The sequence below is a fragment of the Dendropsophus ebraccatus genome, chromosome 5 (assembly GCF_027789765.1).
Source record: "Dendropsophus ebraccatus isolate aDenEbr1 chromosome 5, aDenEbr1.pat, whole genome shotgun sequence".
Classification (NCBI taxonomy): Eukaryota; Metazoa; Chordata; class Amphibia; order Anura; family Hylidae; genus Dendropsophus; species Dendropsophus ebraccatus.
The window spans coordinates 19,373,642-19,391,001 of NC_091458.1; the positions used below are offsets into that span (position 1 = coordinate 19,373,642).

A 17,360-nucleotide genomic window follows, 5' to 3' on the forward strand; every position below is an offset into this window, starting at 1 on the left:
GGCAAAACTGACAACTGACGGTAAATCAACGTCCGCATTTGGCCGGCGCGAGGTGACATCACTGCGCCCGGTGATGGACCATCTGCTTGCTATTAAAGTCGTAGATTATTTTCCGAATAGACGTGGCGGTGTACCGGAATGGATCCTGACGGGAGCGCAGTTACTGTAACTGTAATAAGGATTCGGCTTCTGGATGTGAACGTATCGCAGGGTGTACAGCATGTGATCCTAGGCCTGCACTCTGTCCGTGCGTCCGGCATGGGAGGGGGCAATATATATACAAGGTCTGAGATAGCGTATTGTATGGTTACAGCTGTAGAGAGGAATCCTGATAAATTCTTTAGAGCTACTGCCGATTATGAAAGTGATTGCAGTGCAGTTACATCCAGAGACTAGAGGGGGCGTCTTTTCTGATACAAGAACACCATGAAGACTTCTTCCATGCCCCCAGTGCCCTCATAACTCAAGCTGCCTCCCAATATGACTTCCCAGACAGACTGTACCCCACATGGTAATAGTGCCCCTACACAATAACAGTGCTCTCCTTTGTGTCTGCACACTGATAGTGCCCCTTTACTGTCCTACACAATAGTGCCCCTTTACTGTCCTACACAATAGTGCCCCTTTACTGTTCTACACAATAGTGCCCCTTTACTGTTCTACACAACAATAGTGCTCCCTTACTGCCCGCTCTCAGTAACAGTGCCCCTATACTGCCCGCTCTCAGTAACAGTGCCCCTATACTGCCCGCTCTCAGTAACAGTGCCCTTTAATGCATTTTTTCACAGTATTAATGCCCCATATTGACCCTATACATCATTTTTGCCCCCTTACTGCCCCTTCTTAGTAATAGTGCCCCTTAGGGCCTTCCTCACATTAATGGTGCCCACTTACTGCACCTACACAATATTAGTGCTAACATCGAATGAGGGTTATCTACGACTTTACTGCCCCTACACAGTAATAGCGCCCCCAGATGGCAGTGGTGCCCTACATAATAACAGCGCTCCCCTCAGAAGCCTTTCTCATTTATCCAAATTGGACAGCTCCTGTCTATTGTGTCCTATGTCCATACGGTTTGCTGTAAAGCATCCCTTACCAATAGTGCCCCCTTACTGCCTCCTCACACTGATAGTGCCCCCTTACTGCCTCCTCACACTGATAGTGCCCCCTTACTGCCTCCTCACACTGATAGTGCCCCCTTACTGCCCCCTCACACTGATAGTGCCCCCTACTGCCTCCTCACACTGATAGTGCCCCCTTACTGCCTCCTCACACTGATAGAGCCCCCCTACTGCCTCCTCACACTGAAAGTGCCCCCTACTGCCTCCTCACACTGATAGTGCCCCCTACTGCCTCCTCAAAGATAGTGCCCCCTTACTGCCTCCTCACACTGATAGTGCCCCCTTACTGCCTCCTCACACTGATAGTGCCCCCTACTGCCTCCTCACACTGATAGTGCCCCCTACTGCGTCCTTACAGATAGTGCCCCCTTACTGCCCCCTCACACTGATAGTGCCCCCTACTGCCTCCTCACACTGATAGTGCCCCCTACTGCGTCCTCACACTGATAGTGCCCCCTTACTGCCTCCTCACACTGATAGTGCCCCCTCACACTAATAGTGCCCCCTTACTGCCCCCTCACACTGATAGTGCCCCCTACTGCCTCCTCACAGATAGTGCCCCTTACTGCCTCCTCACAGATAGTGCCCCTTACTGCCTCCTCACACTGATAGTGCCCCCTTACTGCCTCCTCACAGATAGTGCCCCCTACTGCCTCCTCACACTGATAGTGCCCCCTTACTGCCTCCTCACACTGATAGTGCCCCCTACTGCCTCCTCACACTGATAGTGCCCCCTACTGCGTCCTTACAGATAGTGCCCCCTTACTGCCCCCTCACACTGATAGTGCCCCCTACTGCCTCCTCACACTGATAGTGCCCCCTTACTGCCTCCTCACACTGATAGTGCCCCCTTACTGCCTCCTCACAGATAGTGCCCCCTACTGCCTCCTCACACTGATAGTGCCCCCTTACTGCCTCCTCACACTGATAGTGCCCCCTACTGCCTCCTCACACTGATAGTGCCCCCTACTGCGTCCTTACAGATAGTGCCCCCTTACTGCCCCCTCACACTGATAGTGCCCCCTACTGCCTCCTCACACTGATAGTGCCCCCTTACTGCCTCCTCACACTGATAGTGCCCCCTTACTGCCTCCTCACACTGATAGTGCCCCCTCACACTAATAGTGCCCCCTTACTGCCCCCTCACACTGATAGTGCCCCCTACTGCCTCCTCACAGATAGTGCCCCTTACTGCCTCCTCACAGATAGTGCCCCTTACTGCCTCCTCACACTGATAGTGCCCCCTTACTGCCTCCTCACAGATAGTGCCCCCTACTGCCTCCTCACACTGATAGTGCCCCCTTACTGCCTCCTCACACTGATAGTGCCCCCCTACTGCCCCCTCACACTGATAGTGCCCCTTACTGCCTCCTCACACTGATAGTGCCCCCTACTGCGTCCTCACAGATAGTGCCCCCTTACTGCCTCCTCACACTGATAGTGCCCCCTTACTGCCTCCTCACACTGATAGTGCCCCCTCACACTGATAGTGCCCCCTTACTGCCCCCTCACACTGATAGTGCCCCCTACTGCCTCCTCACAGATAGTGCCCCTTACTGCCTCCTCACAGATAGTGCCCCTTACTGCCTCCTCACACTGATAGTGCCCCCTTACTGCCTCCTCACAGATAGTGCCCCCTACTGCCTCCTCACACTGATAGTGCCCCCTTACTGCCTCCTCACACTGATAGTGCCCCCCTACTGCCCCCTCACACTGATAGTGCTCCTTACTGCCTCCTCACACTGATAGTGCCCCTTACTGCCTCCTCACACTGATAGTGCCCCCTACTGCCTCCTCACACTGATAGTGCCCCCTTACTGCCTCCTCACAGATAGTGCCCCCTACTGCCTCCTCACAGATAGTGCCCCCTTACTGCCCCCTCACACTGATAGTGCCCCCTACTGCCTCCTCACACTGATAGTGCCCCTTACTGCCCCCTCACACTGATAGTGCCCCCTACTGCCTCCTCACACTGATAGTGCCCCCTACTGCCTCCTCACACTGATAGTGCCCCCTTACTGCTCCCTCACACTGATAGTGCCCCTTACTGCCCCCTCACACTGACAGTGCCCCTATAAAGTTGGTGTCGCTATACAGTAAATTTGCCGTTTAGACGCGTTCTACCAGGAAGTAATCGCATCATGTGAATGAGCCCAGCATTGTACTGTGCTGGTGTAATAGACTGCACATCACAATGCCGCTATGTGCACAGTAGAGCTGCAGATTATAGGCGGAGCCGTACACAACCAGCCGCCTGCAGTACCGCTACATCACTGAGCGGCGGCGCTGTAAACACAACCAGATCGTGACACTAGCTCCGCCCACTATACTACGTTGTATCGTTTAGAGTGACGTATGGTGGAGGGGCGGGGCTGAAAGGAGTTTCGTTTCTTATACTGGTGTTGTCGCCGGAGATCAGGGCTCTGCGCATCACGTGAGTTTAACCCCTACAGTGCTGCACTTACTGCGATGCGGTACCGTTATAGAGACGAGACGGGTCTGTGCGGAGGGAGGTGATGTGTGGGAGGGAAGACTGAGCTGCTGCGCAATGATTATAACGGTGAGAGGAGGGGTCCATCAGGGGGTGTAGTCATACATGACCCCGCCCATCTAATCCCTCCAGTGCATGACCCCGCCCATCTACCCCCTCCAGTACATGACCCCGCCCATCTAATCCCTCCAGTGTATGACCCCGCCCATCTAATCCATCCAGTGCATGACCCGCCCATCTAATACCCCTCCAGTACATGATACCCCATCTAATACCCCTCCAGTACATGACCCGCCCATCTAATACCCCTCCAGTACATGATACCCCATCTAATACCCCTCCAGTACATGACCCGCCCATCTAATACCCCTCCAGTACATGATACCCCATCTAATACCCCTCCAGTACATGACCTGTCCATCTAATACCCCTCCAGTACATGACCCGCCCATCTAATACCCCTCCAGTACATGACCCGCCCATCTAATACCCCTCCAGTACATGACCCGCCCATCTAATACCCCTCCAGTACATGACCTGTCCATCTAATACCCCTCCAGTACATGACCTGTCCATCTAATACCCCTCCAGTACATGACCTGTCCATCTAATACCCCTCCAGTACATGATACCCCAACTACTACCCCTTCAGTACATAATACCCCATCTAATACCCCTCCAGTGAATGACCCACCTAACTAATACCCCCCAGTACATGATACCCCATCTAATACCCCTCCAGTGCATGATACCCCATCTACTTCCTCTACAGTACATGATACCCCATCTGCTACCCCATTCTGAGTACACATAACATAATGCTCTCTCTGTCAGCATACGGCTCTATATGTCATTGTAGAAGCGGTCACAGACCACTCCTGGGCAGCATAAGCTCTGATGTAATGACATTGCTGTGAGCTCCTCCTGGGTGGATCATTTGGCAGAAACCATTACAGGGAGCTACATGCAGAGGATAACAGTATGCTTGGTGCTTTTGTGCCGTCCACTTCCCGTTGTGAGGTAAAATCTGTCTGTAGTAACAGCTAGATCAGGACAGTACACAGGAAGTGGAGGCTGTACATAAGCACAGAAGCATTTTTGTCTTCTATCCTATTACAGTTATGGATAACTTTACTTTGTTTTTTTATATTGCAGCTCCTCCGGTAAAGATGGAGACCCCCTCTAAGACCTACAACACGAGGCAGAAAAGAAAAGCGGCCGAACCGACCCTGAAATCTCGAGTAGACTGGAAACGCACCAAGAAGGACAGCATCTCCCACGTCCTGGATTCCGAGGAGTCGAGTTCAGAGGTGGAAGAACTGGAGGAAACGAGTGAAGAAAGTGAAGATGATGGCGGCTACAGCGACCGGTTTGAGGAGCGCCCAGAAGAACCCGCGCTCGGAGAAGATGGAGACGAAGGCCGCATCAAAAAACCCGGACTCAAGAACAAGTCTGCCATGATAGATAGCGACAGCAGCTCCGACAGCGACGGACCCGGAGAAAGAGTCAGCGTCAGAAGAAGCAGCGCTATTAAAGAGGTCGACAGCGAGGAAGAGGAGGAGGAAGAGACGAAGGCTCACAACAAGAAACAGAAGAGGCTGGAGAAGCTGAACCAGCTGGCTGAAAAACAGAGGTCCCGGAGGAGGACCACCAGCCGCGAGGCACCTGAGGTAACTATAAGCGTCGGGGTAGCTTCACTGATTGTGTTTGAGGGGCTTACACCGACTTTTGCGGCCATAGATTCCCCTTTAATCCCATTGGTCCATCACTAGGACCCCCGCCGATCTGCTTCAAGGGCTATTCCATCAGGTATAATATATGCTGAATCATCCCCCCTCCTGGAGACTAACAATTCCTTCCACACTTATTATCTATTCAGTCTCCTTCCTCCAGTTCTGAGCTGCTGCTTTCTGCTGAAGACACAGAAAACTGTGTGTGAGCTGTTCTCTCCGCTCTAATCTCCCTCCTCCACCCTCCCTTCTGAGATGGCTCATGTAAACAGTGTTTACCTGGCCGGTTGTCTCTGCACTCTGTAATGCTGGGAGGCTTAATCTGAGGTCAAGTTGCTGATGAACTCACTGTGATTAATCCTCCCAGAGTGCAGAGACAGCCTGCCAGGGACACTGTTTACATGAACCATCTCAGAAGGAAGGGTGGAGATTAGAGCAGAGAGAACAGCTCACACACAGTTTTCTGTGTCTTCAGCAAAAAGCAGCAGCTCAGAAGTGGGGGAAGGAGACTGAATAGATAATAACAAGTATGAAAGGAATTGTTAATTTCCAGGAGGGGGGATGATTCAGCATGTATTTTATCTGAGCAGAATACCTTTTTCAGGAACACCCCTTTAAAGGAGAAGTTCGGCCAAAATGAGAAATCCACTGCAGGCTGGGGGGTTCAGGAACTTGACACAGCGATGTAGGGGGACAGGGAAGTAAAGCTTCTTCAGTATGTTCCCTCTCCTTCCTCCGCCTGCAGTTGATTTTTAATTTTGGACGGAGTTCTCCTTTAAAGGGGTTTGGTTATGAAAGACACTTATCTCATTGGTGGGAGATGTTACTGCAGCCCCCCCCCCCTCCCCCCATCATGAGCGCTCTGTATTCTGAATGAATGGAACAGTTGTTGGACATGAACCTCTACGGGCTGAAAGAAGATACTAATTCTCATGGCCAGTGGGGGTCCCAGAGGTCAGGTCCCACCACCAGACCTTTTTGGGTGGGTTGTTGCCTGTTGGGGTAGGGTCGGGCCTGTATACCTTGCAGTATACATTTTATTACTTTACTGTGTTGCAGAAAAGTTCTCCAGATGAATACGCCCCCTTGACCCCAGACACAGTGGACGAGAGCGAGGACAGCGACAATATGTCAGACTTCATAGTACAGGATGATGATGAGGAGGAGGATAATGGCGGAGGGGGGGACGATCCCACCTCCAGCTATAAGGATCTCTTCAGGAAACATCACATCACTACATGTAAGCTCCATGTGTTATACCACTGTATATAGGTGGGAGCTCTGGTATGTAGACACCTCACTGAGTGTATCTTATCACTGCTGCACTCATCCAGCCTGTGTGAATACAGCCCGAGGCATTTTCTCACCATCTGTAGAGTTAGGATTTGTACTTGATCTATTGTGGATTTATTATGTTGAGCAAATGCACAGTGTGATATCTGCAGCAGGTTAAAGGGGTACTGTCAGAGATAAACACCTGCAAGATGTCTGGCAGCGCCATGGAATACTTTAAGGGGTTATCCGGTCAGGTAAAATACATGTTAAATCATCCCCTCCTTCTGAAGACTAATAATTCTTTCCATACTTGTTATGATCTATTCAGTCTCCTTCCCCCAGTTCTGAGCTGCTGCTTTATGCTGAAGACCTAAAAAAATGTGAGCTGTTCACCTTTCTGAGACTGCTGATGTGAACAGCTCCCTGGCCGGCTGTTTCTGCACTCTGTACTGCCGGGAGGTTTCATCACAATGAGCTCATCAGCAACTTGACTTTAGATTAACCCTCCCGGCAGTACAGAGTGCAGAGACAGACAGCCAGGGATGACGTTTACATGAGCCATCTCTGAAGGGAGGGGGAAGGAGGGTTAGATGGAGAGAACAGCTCACACACAGATTTCTGTGTATACTGTAGAAAGCAGCAGCTCAGCACTGAGGGAAGGAGACTAAATGGAATTATTACTCCTCCAGTCATCACAGAGTGCAGAGACAGTTGTTTACAACAGCCATCTCGCAAGGGAGGGGGAGGAGGGAGATCAGAGTGGAGAGAACAGCTCTTATACAGCTTTCTGTGTCTTCCACAGAAAGCAGCAGCTCAGAACTGGGGAAAGGGGACTGAATAGATAATAACAAGTATGGAAGGAATTGTAAGTCTCCAGGAGGGGGGATGTATTTTACCCCGACATATACATAGGATCATCCCCCGATCCCACCCTCATCAGAGGGATCAGATGACTTTACTCTTATAGTTAGGTGGTGATACCTGTAAGTAAGAGATACGTCTGTGTTTCTCTTTACAGCTGAGTCCCACGACTTGTCTTCCCATCTCCAGAAAGTGGTCAAGGCGTTCCTCATCAACATCATCGATGAGAACTTTTTGGAATCACTGTACAGTGAGTAAATGGACTGAGTATATAGCCGTGTATTGTTATCACTAATTTATTACTCATGTTGAATATGATGCCCCGTTCTTTCCGAGAATGGAAGGATCGGACATTTATATCCAACATCCTTCGCTCTTCTGACGTCCTTCATGGGGGGGGAATGGCCAGTTTTAGTTTGCACCTTTTACAGCAGCACTCTTGTCCTCAGTTTGGGTGTGGGGGTTTTGCAGCTCTGTTCAATTGAAGTGAAAGGTGGTGAGTTGCAATACCACACACTGCCTGAGGACAGGGGTGGCGCTGTTTTTGCAACAAAGTACAGCAATTGTTTTTCCAATTCTGGATAACCCCTTCAAAATCGCACATTGGGATCCTCCATGAAGTCACAAAAGATGAATGGGAAACATTGACATTTTATCATTTATTTATTTTTCGATAAAGGTTTTTTTATTTCCTTTTACTCCACAGAAGGTGTAAGGAAAAAGAGATACGCTAAAGATATGCTGAATTCGCTGAATTGTTTGGACAATCGTATCATAGGCCCCCGCCTGGAGAAGCTGACCACCAGCTGTAGATGGACTAAAAGATACAAGGTAGGGGACTATGGGGCATCCTAGAGGTAGCCATATTGGAGACCCTCCCCTTCACTTGTCTGCAAGGCATAGGTACTTTATGGCAGCTGCAATGGATGGGAGTCAATGAACAGAGAGATGTGAGTTGATAATAAAGTTCAGCCCCTCCGCTGAGGAGCCAGTGAGTGATGGTGAGCTATATGGAGAGATTTATAAGCCTTATCTAGTCTCCAGCAATACAACACAAATATCAATATTTGTGGCATTCTGTCCCAGTCTACACAGCAAAGCTGACAGTGAGCTGTAGAAAAAGGAAATATCAGACTTCTTTTGGAAGTGAAGAAGTATACAGAGCTTTGTGTGTGTATATAGTGGTGTTATCCTGTTTTATCTAGTCTACAGCAGTACAACAGCTGCCATTATATGTCAGCACTCAGATGACTCAGTCCCAGTCTACACAGCAAAGCTAAGTAAGCCGCTATTATGTTTGCTCCAGTGTGAAATTGAAATAGCCTATTTTTTTTTTTTAGATGATCTTAAAATATAAAACACACAAATTATAAGGTAATAAATAAATATAGTTTATTATTTTCTGAATTCAACGGTTGGGGTTCTTGTTGCAGGAAAGGGTTGAAAGCTATCCAGAGCTCCGTGTGAGGCGAATTCCGGCAGAGCAGGCGTGCTGTGAAGCATGCGAATTATTCCGGTACTGCGCTTTCCTGGTGACCCTGTCGGGAAAGGCCTACGATATGAGGACTCTGGAGAGTGACGACTTCCTGGAAGATGATAAGCAGGTACAACAACGCCGTTCTCTCTGAGCGTCTCCAGCTGCTGGAGAGGTTGAGGACTGGTAACTTAATGGGGTTATCCAGGATTGGGTATCAATAATAAGTAATTTTTAGGTTGCCTATACCAGTCAATGTAATGCCATTGTGTTACATTGATCAGTAAAATCAGTGCTCTTCCAGTATAGACTGCCTAAGACGGGCTGTACTACAGGATTTGCTATGACAGGCACAGAGGCCACAGCAGCTGAAGCTTTGGCTGTCCAGGCATGATGGGAATTGTAGTTTTGCAACAGCTGGACGGCCGCTGGTTTGACACCTGTGATCTAAAGGATTTAACTGCCGGGATTGGACAATCTGGATGAATTGTCAAAACCTTACATAAATGCTTCAAAGCCATGTTCACACTACTGTCAGGTTCCGTCAGATTGCACCTGCTCCATTGCTGGAGCTACACAATAGAGTTCAGTTTGTATAATGAAATATAATTGACCTTTCTCCCTTCAGATACTTGCGGTTGGCAAAGTGTGTGCCGGTCGTACCGAAGTCTATCACCAGCTGAGACATTACAAGTACTGCCTGTACCAGCGCTGTATTCCCTTCACTGAAGAGACTGGAGGAGATTCCGTGAAAAAAAGTGTAGAGTTGGCTTTATCCAAGATGGAAGAGAAGGACTTTCTGAAAGAGGTGAGGAAGTAAAATCTGGCCATGTAATGCTTCCTTTTGCCTGTGGTGGCGCTGCAGGGGAGCTGAAGACTTAGGGTACTAGTGTTAATATAGGTTCTGACCTATAATTGTCGGGCACCGACCACGCATCGCTACGTGTAATAGTAATGCGCGGCCGGCGGCTGACGATTTGCAAAGTGTATACATTACCTATCCATGGTCCAGGGCTCCTCTTGCGCTTTGCTTCTCCCCGGGTCCCGTGCACTCCAGCTTCAGAGCGGCTTGTCTTAGCTGACAGGCCACTCAGCCAATCACAGGCCAGGACCGCCGCGGCCTGTCAGCTGAGACAAGCCACTCTGAAGATGGAGTGCACGGGACCCGGGGAGAAGCAGAGCGCAAGAGGAGCCCTGCAGCATGGATAGGTAATGTATGCAGTTTAAGCAAGGGCTGCAAGGACATCGGTAACGATGGGGGAGCACACAGGGATCTATATAATACTGGTGGAGCACACAGGGGGTCTATATACTACTGGGGGAACCACACAGGGGGTTTATATACTACTGGAGGAGCACACAGGGGTCTATATCCAAGTGGGGGAGCACACAGGAGGTCTATATCCAAATGGGGGAGCACACAGGGGGGCTATATACCACTGAGGGAGCACACAGGGGAGCTATATACAAGTGAGGGAGCACACGGGGTCTATATACTAGTGGGGGAGCACACAGGGGGTATATGGAACTGGGGGCAGCACACGGTGTATATACGACTGGAGGCAGCACACAGGGGGTTTATATACAACTGGGACAGCACACAGGGGGTCGATATACTTTTGGGGGAGCACACGGGGGGCTATATATAACTAGGGGAACACACAGGCGTCTATACACTACTGGGGGAAGCACACAAGGGGTATATACTACTGAGGGGAAGCACACAAAGGGTATATACTAGTGGCGGCTGCGCACAAGGGGTATATACTACTGGGGGCAGCACACAGCGGTCTATTGTTGTGGAGTGCGTTTCGAGGGAGGGGCCCCAGACATAACTTCGCTTGGGGCCCCAGAAATGCCAAGAGCGCCCCTGTGTGTAGGTAATGTATGCTGTTTAAGGGTACAAACACACACACCGTATACGCAGCAGATCTGCAGCAGATTTGATGCGGTGTTCAGTTATTTAGACCTAATCTGCTGCGTATTTGTTGCGTATTTGCTGCGTATCGCAGCAGTAATTACGCTGCATATAAGGTGTGTGTGTTTATACCCTAAACAAGGGCTGCAAGTACATTGGTATCGATGTCCCTGCAGCCCTCACTAAACTATTATCGGGCCGTGTAATAGGCCCAGTAAACGAGCGCCAATCTAGCAGATCAGCGCTCATTTACTTTCCTAGAGGTTACAGCTGATCACCATGTTGAACTATGTTGACTTTAAAGGGGAACCAGCAGGTTAGTCGAGTCCACCAGTATTGGACTATCGCTTTAAAGGGGAACGTGGAACTATCGGCAGGTTAGACGACTCTAACCTGCTGATAGCTCCCTAGTGGGCACGGGGCGCTGAGGATGAAGGTATGTCTTTTACCTTTATCCTCGCCGCCATTCCCATCCTGTTAGCTGTGAAATCCTCTTCCCTTTGAGGGTGTCAGGAACACTGGGGGTGGGGCTTCCTCCCCCAACACCGATCCGGCCTGCCTTCTCCATTATTAAAGGGGGCAGGGCCGACCCCCTAATGCTCGTGGCCTTGGCTGCCTCCCCTTGCCCCCCAACCTAATAATTATCAGCGAAGGGGGCTCGCCCGGAACAGGTGTGGGGGAATTAGCCCCGCCCCTAGTGTTCCTGACAGCCTCACCAGGTAGAGGATTTCACAGCTAACAGCACAAAGAGTGAATGTAAGAGACATACCTGCATCCTCAGCCCCCCATGCCCACTAGGAAGCTGTCAGATTAGATTCATCTAACCTGCTGATAGTTCCCCTTTAAAGTAATAGTCCGACACTGGGGGAATCATCTAACCTGCTGATAGTTCCCTTTCAAATCGTGCCTAATGTTTTAAAATATTTTTAAGAACCTGCACGGTTAAATTAACCCTTGCCAACAAGGTGATGTTAGTGCACTGAACTGAACAGACTGGCAAAACAGTGCAGTTATAGCTGGTGTGTGGGGGAGAAGGGGTTACTGATGCACTGGCTTTGCTAGATGCTATGTGAGCAGAAATGAAAGAAGCAGCAGCTCAGCTAGGAAAGGGTTACACTAAACACTAAATTGTTGCTACTGGGTTGCCAAATTAGACAGCTTGGACATACAGCAGTAGGTACCCTGGTATTTACACAAGGGGCAGCTGCCCAGAGCCGTTTCGGTGATGAGATGGAAGTTTTGATTTACCTTTGAGGAACGTCATGGATGCTCTTTAGCAACACACTTGCTCACTTAGCAGGTACATAGCCAAGACTCTCTCAGTTTCTCTGTCTCTCTGCTAATAGAGACAGATTTCCCCTGACAATGGGCAGTTGCCAGCAGATTACCGGAAAGGGACACCCCTTTTTCTTGAGTTTTGGTTAATGAGTCAACTTACGAATATTTTGGGAATCACTTGAAGGAAGTTGTATGACAGTGACCATTTCAGTATATTTCAATGTTTTATTTCTTTTATTTTGAACAATTTATATAGGGTGAATACTGTTTGCCCCATATATACCGTATTTTCCAGCGTATAAGACGACTCTTTAACCCCATAAAAACCTTCTTAGAAGTCGGGGGTCGTCTTATACGCCGGGTATGGTCGCCCCATACGGTGGGGGAGCTCAAAAATGGCCGCATCCCCAACGGATGGGGCGACCACTATAAAAAAAAAAAAAAAAAAAACAGTTAACTCACCTGGGGCCCGTTCCCGACTTCCGCGCGTCTACCTGTCTCGATCCCCGCGCAGGCAGTGTGATGTACACTGACTACGCCTGGGATCCCCGAAGCTCTCCCGAGCAGCCGAGCGTCTCATCGGGAAAGCTCAGAGGCGCACGGCTGCTCGGGAGAGCTTCGGGGATCCCCAGCGCAGGTAGTGTACGTCACACTGCCTGCGCCTGGAACAGGACAGGAGACGTGCGAAGGCCAGGAACAGGCCCCAGGTAAGTTAACTGTTTGGGTTTTTTTAATTTAGCTGCAGTTAACCCCTGCCTGACCGCAGCAGGGCTGCAGTCAGGCAGGGGTTAACATTTTCCTGGTGTATAAGGCGAACCCCTGACAATCTTCTTAAAAGTCAGGGGTGGTCCTATACGCCCAGTCGCTTATACACCGGAAAATATGGTAATTACAGTAACCTCTTTTCCCTTCTCTGGCCAATCACTGCAGCGCACATACTCCTCTCTGCTATACCATGACATTTATATAGGGAATAGACAAATATCATGAAAGCTGCTCTGAAAATCACGTTCTGAGCCGTTCTTTACAATTTTTTATACGTATTTTTTTTCCCCTAGGAAATTGCCTTTCTTGAAGGTTACTTGAATGAAGCCGATTACTTCCAGGAGGAGAAGACGGATTCGCTGTACGGTTAAATCCTGTAAATACGCGTCTCCTACAGCTGGAATGTATATAGATTGGGGATGTATTTTGTATAGGATTCTGTACATTTCAATCAGCCTTCGACTTCACGAAAAGAAAGGTTTTAATGAAAGGCTTCCTCCCTGATCAGCACATTCATGTCCAGCACACCCGGCGCGTCCTGAGCGCTCAATGTTTTACTTCTTAACTACATTTTAAAGGGACCAGAGTGCAAGATTAGAGAAAAAAAAATCAGCTTTTTCTTTTTCCATAAACAGCGCCACCCTTGTCTGTGGCCATGTTTGGAACTGCAACTTATTCCTATTGAAGTGAATAGGACTGAGCTGTAATACAAGGTATAAGCTATAGATGAAGATTAGCGCTGTTTCTAGGGGGGGCAGAAACAGACACTTTTTTTCCCATCTTGGACTCCAAAGTTTTATGCTTTGTGTGGGTGTGTTCACACAACGGAATCCGCGTAGAGAAGTTCTGGCAGATTCAGTCGCTTGTACCCGCTCGCAGTGGAGCGCTTCTCCACCCTTGCCATAGACAACATAGACATGTCAATGCTCTCGGCGGACGTCTGAATTCGCCCGCCCATAGAATGGTGTCAATGGGACGGGCAGAGAGCAGGTACGAGAGACGGAATCTGGCACTTCTCTGCGCGGTTTCTGTAGTGTGATCCCACCCTTTTTACGTAGCAGAATTTCTGCAATCAACAATATTGATGACATATTCTTAAAGGGGTATGCCACTCAAACATAATTTTAATATGTTGCTGCCCATGGTGAGACTAACAATTCCTTCCATACTTGTTATCATCTATTCAGTCTTCTTCCCCCAGTTCTGAGCTGTTCCTTTCTGCTGAAGACACAAAAATCTCTGTGTGAGCTTTTCTCTCTGTCTCCCCCTCCTCCCCCCTCCCTTCTGAGACGGCTGATGTAAACAAGTCCCTGGCAGGCTTTATCTGCAACATTGTAGCTTCTTTGTGATACTGGGAGGATTAATCTCAGTTAATCAGCTACTTGACCTTAGAATAACCCTCCTAGCATTACAAAGAAGCAATGTTGCAGATAAGGCCTGCCAAGGACTTGTTTACATCAGCCGTCTCAGAAGGGAGGGGGGAGGAGGGAGAGACAGAGAGATAAGCTCATACACAGATTTTTGTGTTTTCAGCAGCTTCACTCATCACCCCAGCCGCTCTTATAGCAACACTTCTCTGGTGTCTGCACCTCTCCAGCAATGACATTATCACATGCAACAACTGCAGCCAATCTTACAGCTGCAAGCTTTGCCATAGGAGCGCCAGTTTTTTTTTTTAAAGTTTTACAGTTTATTATAAAATTTGCCCCAAACGCAGCATGATTGTTTTTTGGGGGATTATGCAAAACCTACCCGTAGGCCGAGGTCACCCATATTTCTGTATCTCAATCAGTGTTTGTTGCCAAATCCAGGAGGGAAACCGACACAGAAAAAAATATATATAATGGAAAGATTTGCACATTTTTCTGTGTTTTTTGCACTCGCTCCTGGATACGGATGACAATAGGGACCAACTACTATCCGGCATAGCAGGCGGGATCCCGGCCTGAGACCTCAGTGTTTCATCTGTTATATTCCTATTATGCTTTAAAAATAAAACCATAAAGCTTCCAATGTAAAGTCTGGTGCAGTGTTTTTATTGTATGTATGTATGTGTGTGTATATATATATATATGAGTACATAGAATTTAGTTCTATATGCTTTTTATGTTAGGGACCCACTTAATTCTATGTCCTATGGGTATTAACTCTTTAACCCCTTAGACCCCAGTTTGCATCCAGTAGCAGTCTTCGGCACCAAGCACCCCAAGCGATCGCTTCGGCACACAGGCAGTCGATATACTACTGGGGGAACATACAGGGGGTCTATATACTACTGGTGAGACACACAGGGGGTCTATATATAACTGGGGGAGCACACGGGTCTGTATACTACTGGGAGAGCACACAGGGGTCTATATACTACTGCTGGGGCACACAGGGGGTCTATATACTACTGGGGGAACATACAGGAGGTCTATACTACTGGTGAGGCACACAGGGGGTCTATATACTACTGGGGGCAGCACACAGGGGGTCTATATATAACTGGGGGAGCACATAGGGGTCTGTATACTAGGGGCAGCACACAAGGGGTCTATATACTGCTGTAGGAGCACACAGGAGTCTATATACTACTGGAGGACTACACAGGGGTCTATATCCAAGTGGGGGAGCACACAGGAGGTCTATATCCAAGTGGGGGAGCACACAGGGGGGCTAAATACTAGTGGGGGAGCACACAGGGGGTATATACAACTGGGGGCAGCGCACAGTGGTTAGTACGACTGGGGGCAGCACACAGGGGGTCTATATACAACTGGGGCAGCACTCAGGAGGTCTATATACTTCTGGGGGAGCACACGGGGGCTGTATATAACTGGGGGAGCACACAGGGGTCTACACTACTGGGGGAAGCACACAAGGGGTATATACTACTGGGGCGGGACACAAGGGGTATATACTATTGGGGGCAGCACACAAAGGGTATTTACTACTGGCGGTAGCGCACAAGGGGTATATACTATTGGGGGCAGCACACAGCGGTCTACTGTTGTGGAGTGCATGTAGAGGGGGGGGGGGCCCCAGACATAACTTTGCTTGGGGCCCCAGAAATGCCAAGACCGCCCCTGTTTGCATCCTACTCCATGGTCCAGACTCTTACTTGGTGCCTTCTCATAGGACACTCACTTGGTTTACATCAGGTCCATACAGGCTACGGATACAAAAGCAAATAAGCCAACATGGTATAGATGATGTAAACATAACCTTAAAGGGATTGTTCACCAAAATTCTTTTTCTTTCAAATCAGTTGGTGTTGGAAAGTGCCAGAGATTTGTAATTTACCTCTATTAAAAAAAAATCTCAAGGTTTCCAGTACTTATCAGCTGATGTATGTCCTGCAGGAAGTGGTTTATTCTTTCCAGTGTGACACAGTGCTCTCTGCTGCCTCCTCTGTCCATGTCAGGATTGGGATTTGCTACTGCTCTGGGCAGTTCCTGCCCAGGGGCGGTCTTGGCATTTCTGGGGCCCCAAGCGAAGTTATGTCTGGGGCCCCCCCCTCGAAATGCGTTCCAAAACAATAGACCGCTGTGTGTGCGCTACCGCCAGTAATATATACTCCTTGTGTGCTGCCCCAATAGTATATACCCCTTGTGTCCTGTCCCCAGTAGTATATACCCCTTGTTTGCTTCCCCCAGTAGTATATAGACCCCGTGTGTTCCCCCAGTTATATATAGCCCCCCTGTGTGCTCCCCCAAAAGTATATAGACCTCCTGTGTGCTGCCCCAGTTGTATATAGACCCCCTGTGTGCTGCCCCCAGTTGTATATACCCCCTGTGTGCTCCCCCACTTGGATATAGACCTCCTGTGTGCTCCCCCACTTGGATATAGACCCCTGTGTGCTCCTCCAGTAGTATATAAACCCCCTGTGTGGTTCCCCCAGTAGTATATAGACCCCCTGTGTGCTCCACCAGTATTATATAGACCCCTTGTGGGCTGCCCCAGTAGTATACAGACCCCTGTGTGCTCCCCCAGTTATATATAGACCACCTGTGTGCCTCACAAGTAGTATATAGACCCCCTGTATGTTCCCCCAGTAGTATATAGACCCCCCTGTGTGCCCCACCAGTAGTATACAGACCCCTGTGTGCTCCCCCAGTAGTATATAGCCCCCCTGTGTGCTCCCCCACTTGGATATAGACCTCCTGTGTGCTCTCCAAGTTGTATATAGACCCCATTCTGCTGCCCCAAGTAGTATATAGACCCACTGTGTGCTGCCCCAGTAGTATATAGACCCATCTGTGAAGCCCCAGTAGTCTATAGCCCCCCTGTGTGCTCCCCCCATTTATATAGACCCCCGATGTGCGCTCCCCCAGTTAAACAGACCCCTGTGCGCTCCCCCTCCCATATAGTATATAACACAATAAAACAAACACTTATACTCACCTGGGTCCGGGCGTCTCCTCTTCTCTTCACTCTTGTGGCCGCAGGAAGGGTTTTCCCT

At 49.2% G+C, this 17,360-nt stretch overlaps 1 protein-coding gene across 1 annotated transcript; it reads left to right on the forward strand.

The window, feature by feature from the left end:
• Positions 1 to 3,472: 3,472 nt before the first annotated feature.
• CCDC82 (coiled-coil domain containing 82) lies at positions 3,473 to 13,517 on the forward strand. The gene is made up of 8 exons (XM_069971972.1): positions 3,473 to 3,558; positions 4,771 to 5,285; positions 6,405 to 6,585; positions 7,639 to 7,731; positions 8,188 to 8,312; positions 8,915 to 9,085; positions 9,584 to 9,763; positions 13,210 to 13,517. The coding sequence occupies exons 2-8, from the start codon at positions 4,785 to 4,787 to the stop codon at positions 13,285 to 13,287; spliced, it is 1,329 nt and encodes a 442-aa protein (XP_069828073.1). The 5' UTR covers positions 3,473 to 3,558; positions 4,771 to 4,784; the 3' UTR covers positions 13,288 to 13,517.
• Positions 13,518 to 17,360: the final 3,843 nt, after the last annotated feature.

What these genes read in the sequence shown, in the direction of transcription:
- CCDC82 (XM_069971972.1), top strand. Translation starts at nt 4,785, where the DNA reads ATGGAGACCCCCTCTAAGACCTACAACACGAGGCAGAAAAGAAAAGCG. An exon ending in GATGGACTAAAAGATACAAG is followed by an intron (nt 8,313 to 8,914) that starts GTAGGGGACTAT and finishes TTCTTGTTGCAG; the next exon opens with GAAAGGGTTGAAAGCTATCC. An exon ending in TCCTGGAAGATGATAAGCAG is followed by an intron (nt 9,086 to 9,583) that starts GTACAACAACGC and finishes TTCTCCCTTCAG; the next exon opens with ATACTTGCGGTTGGCAAAGT.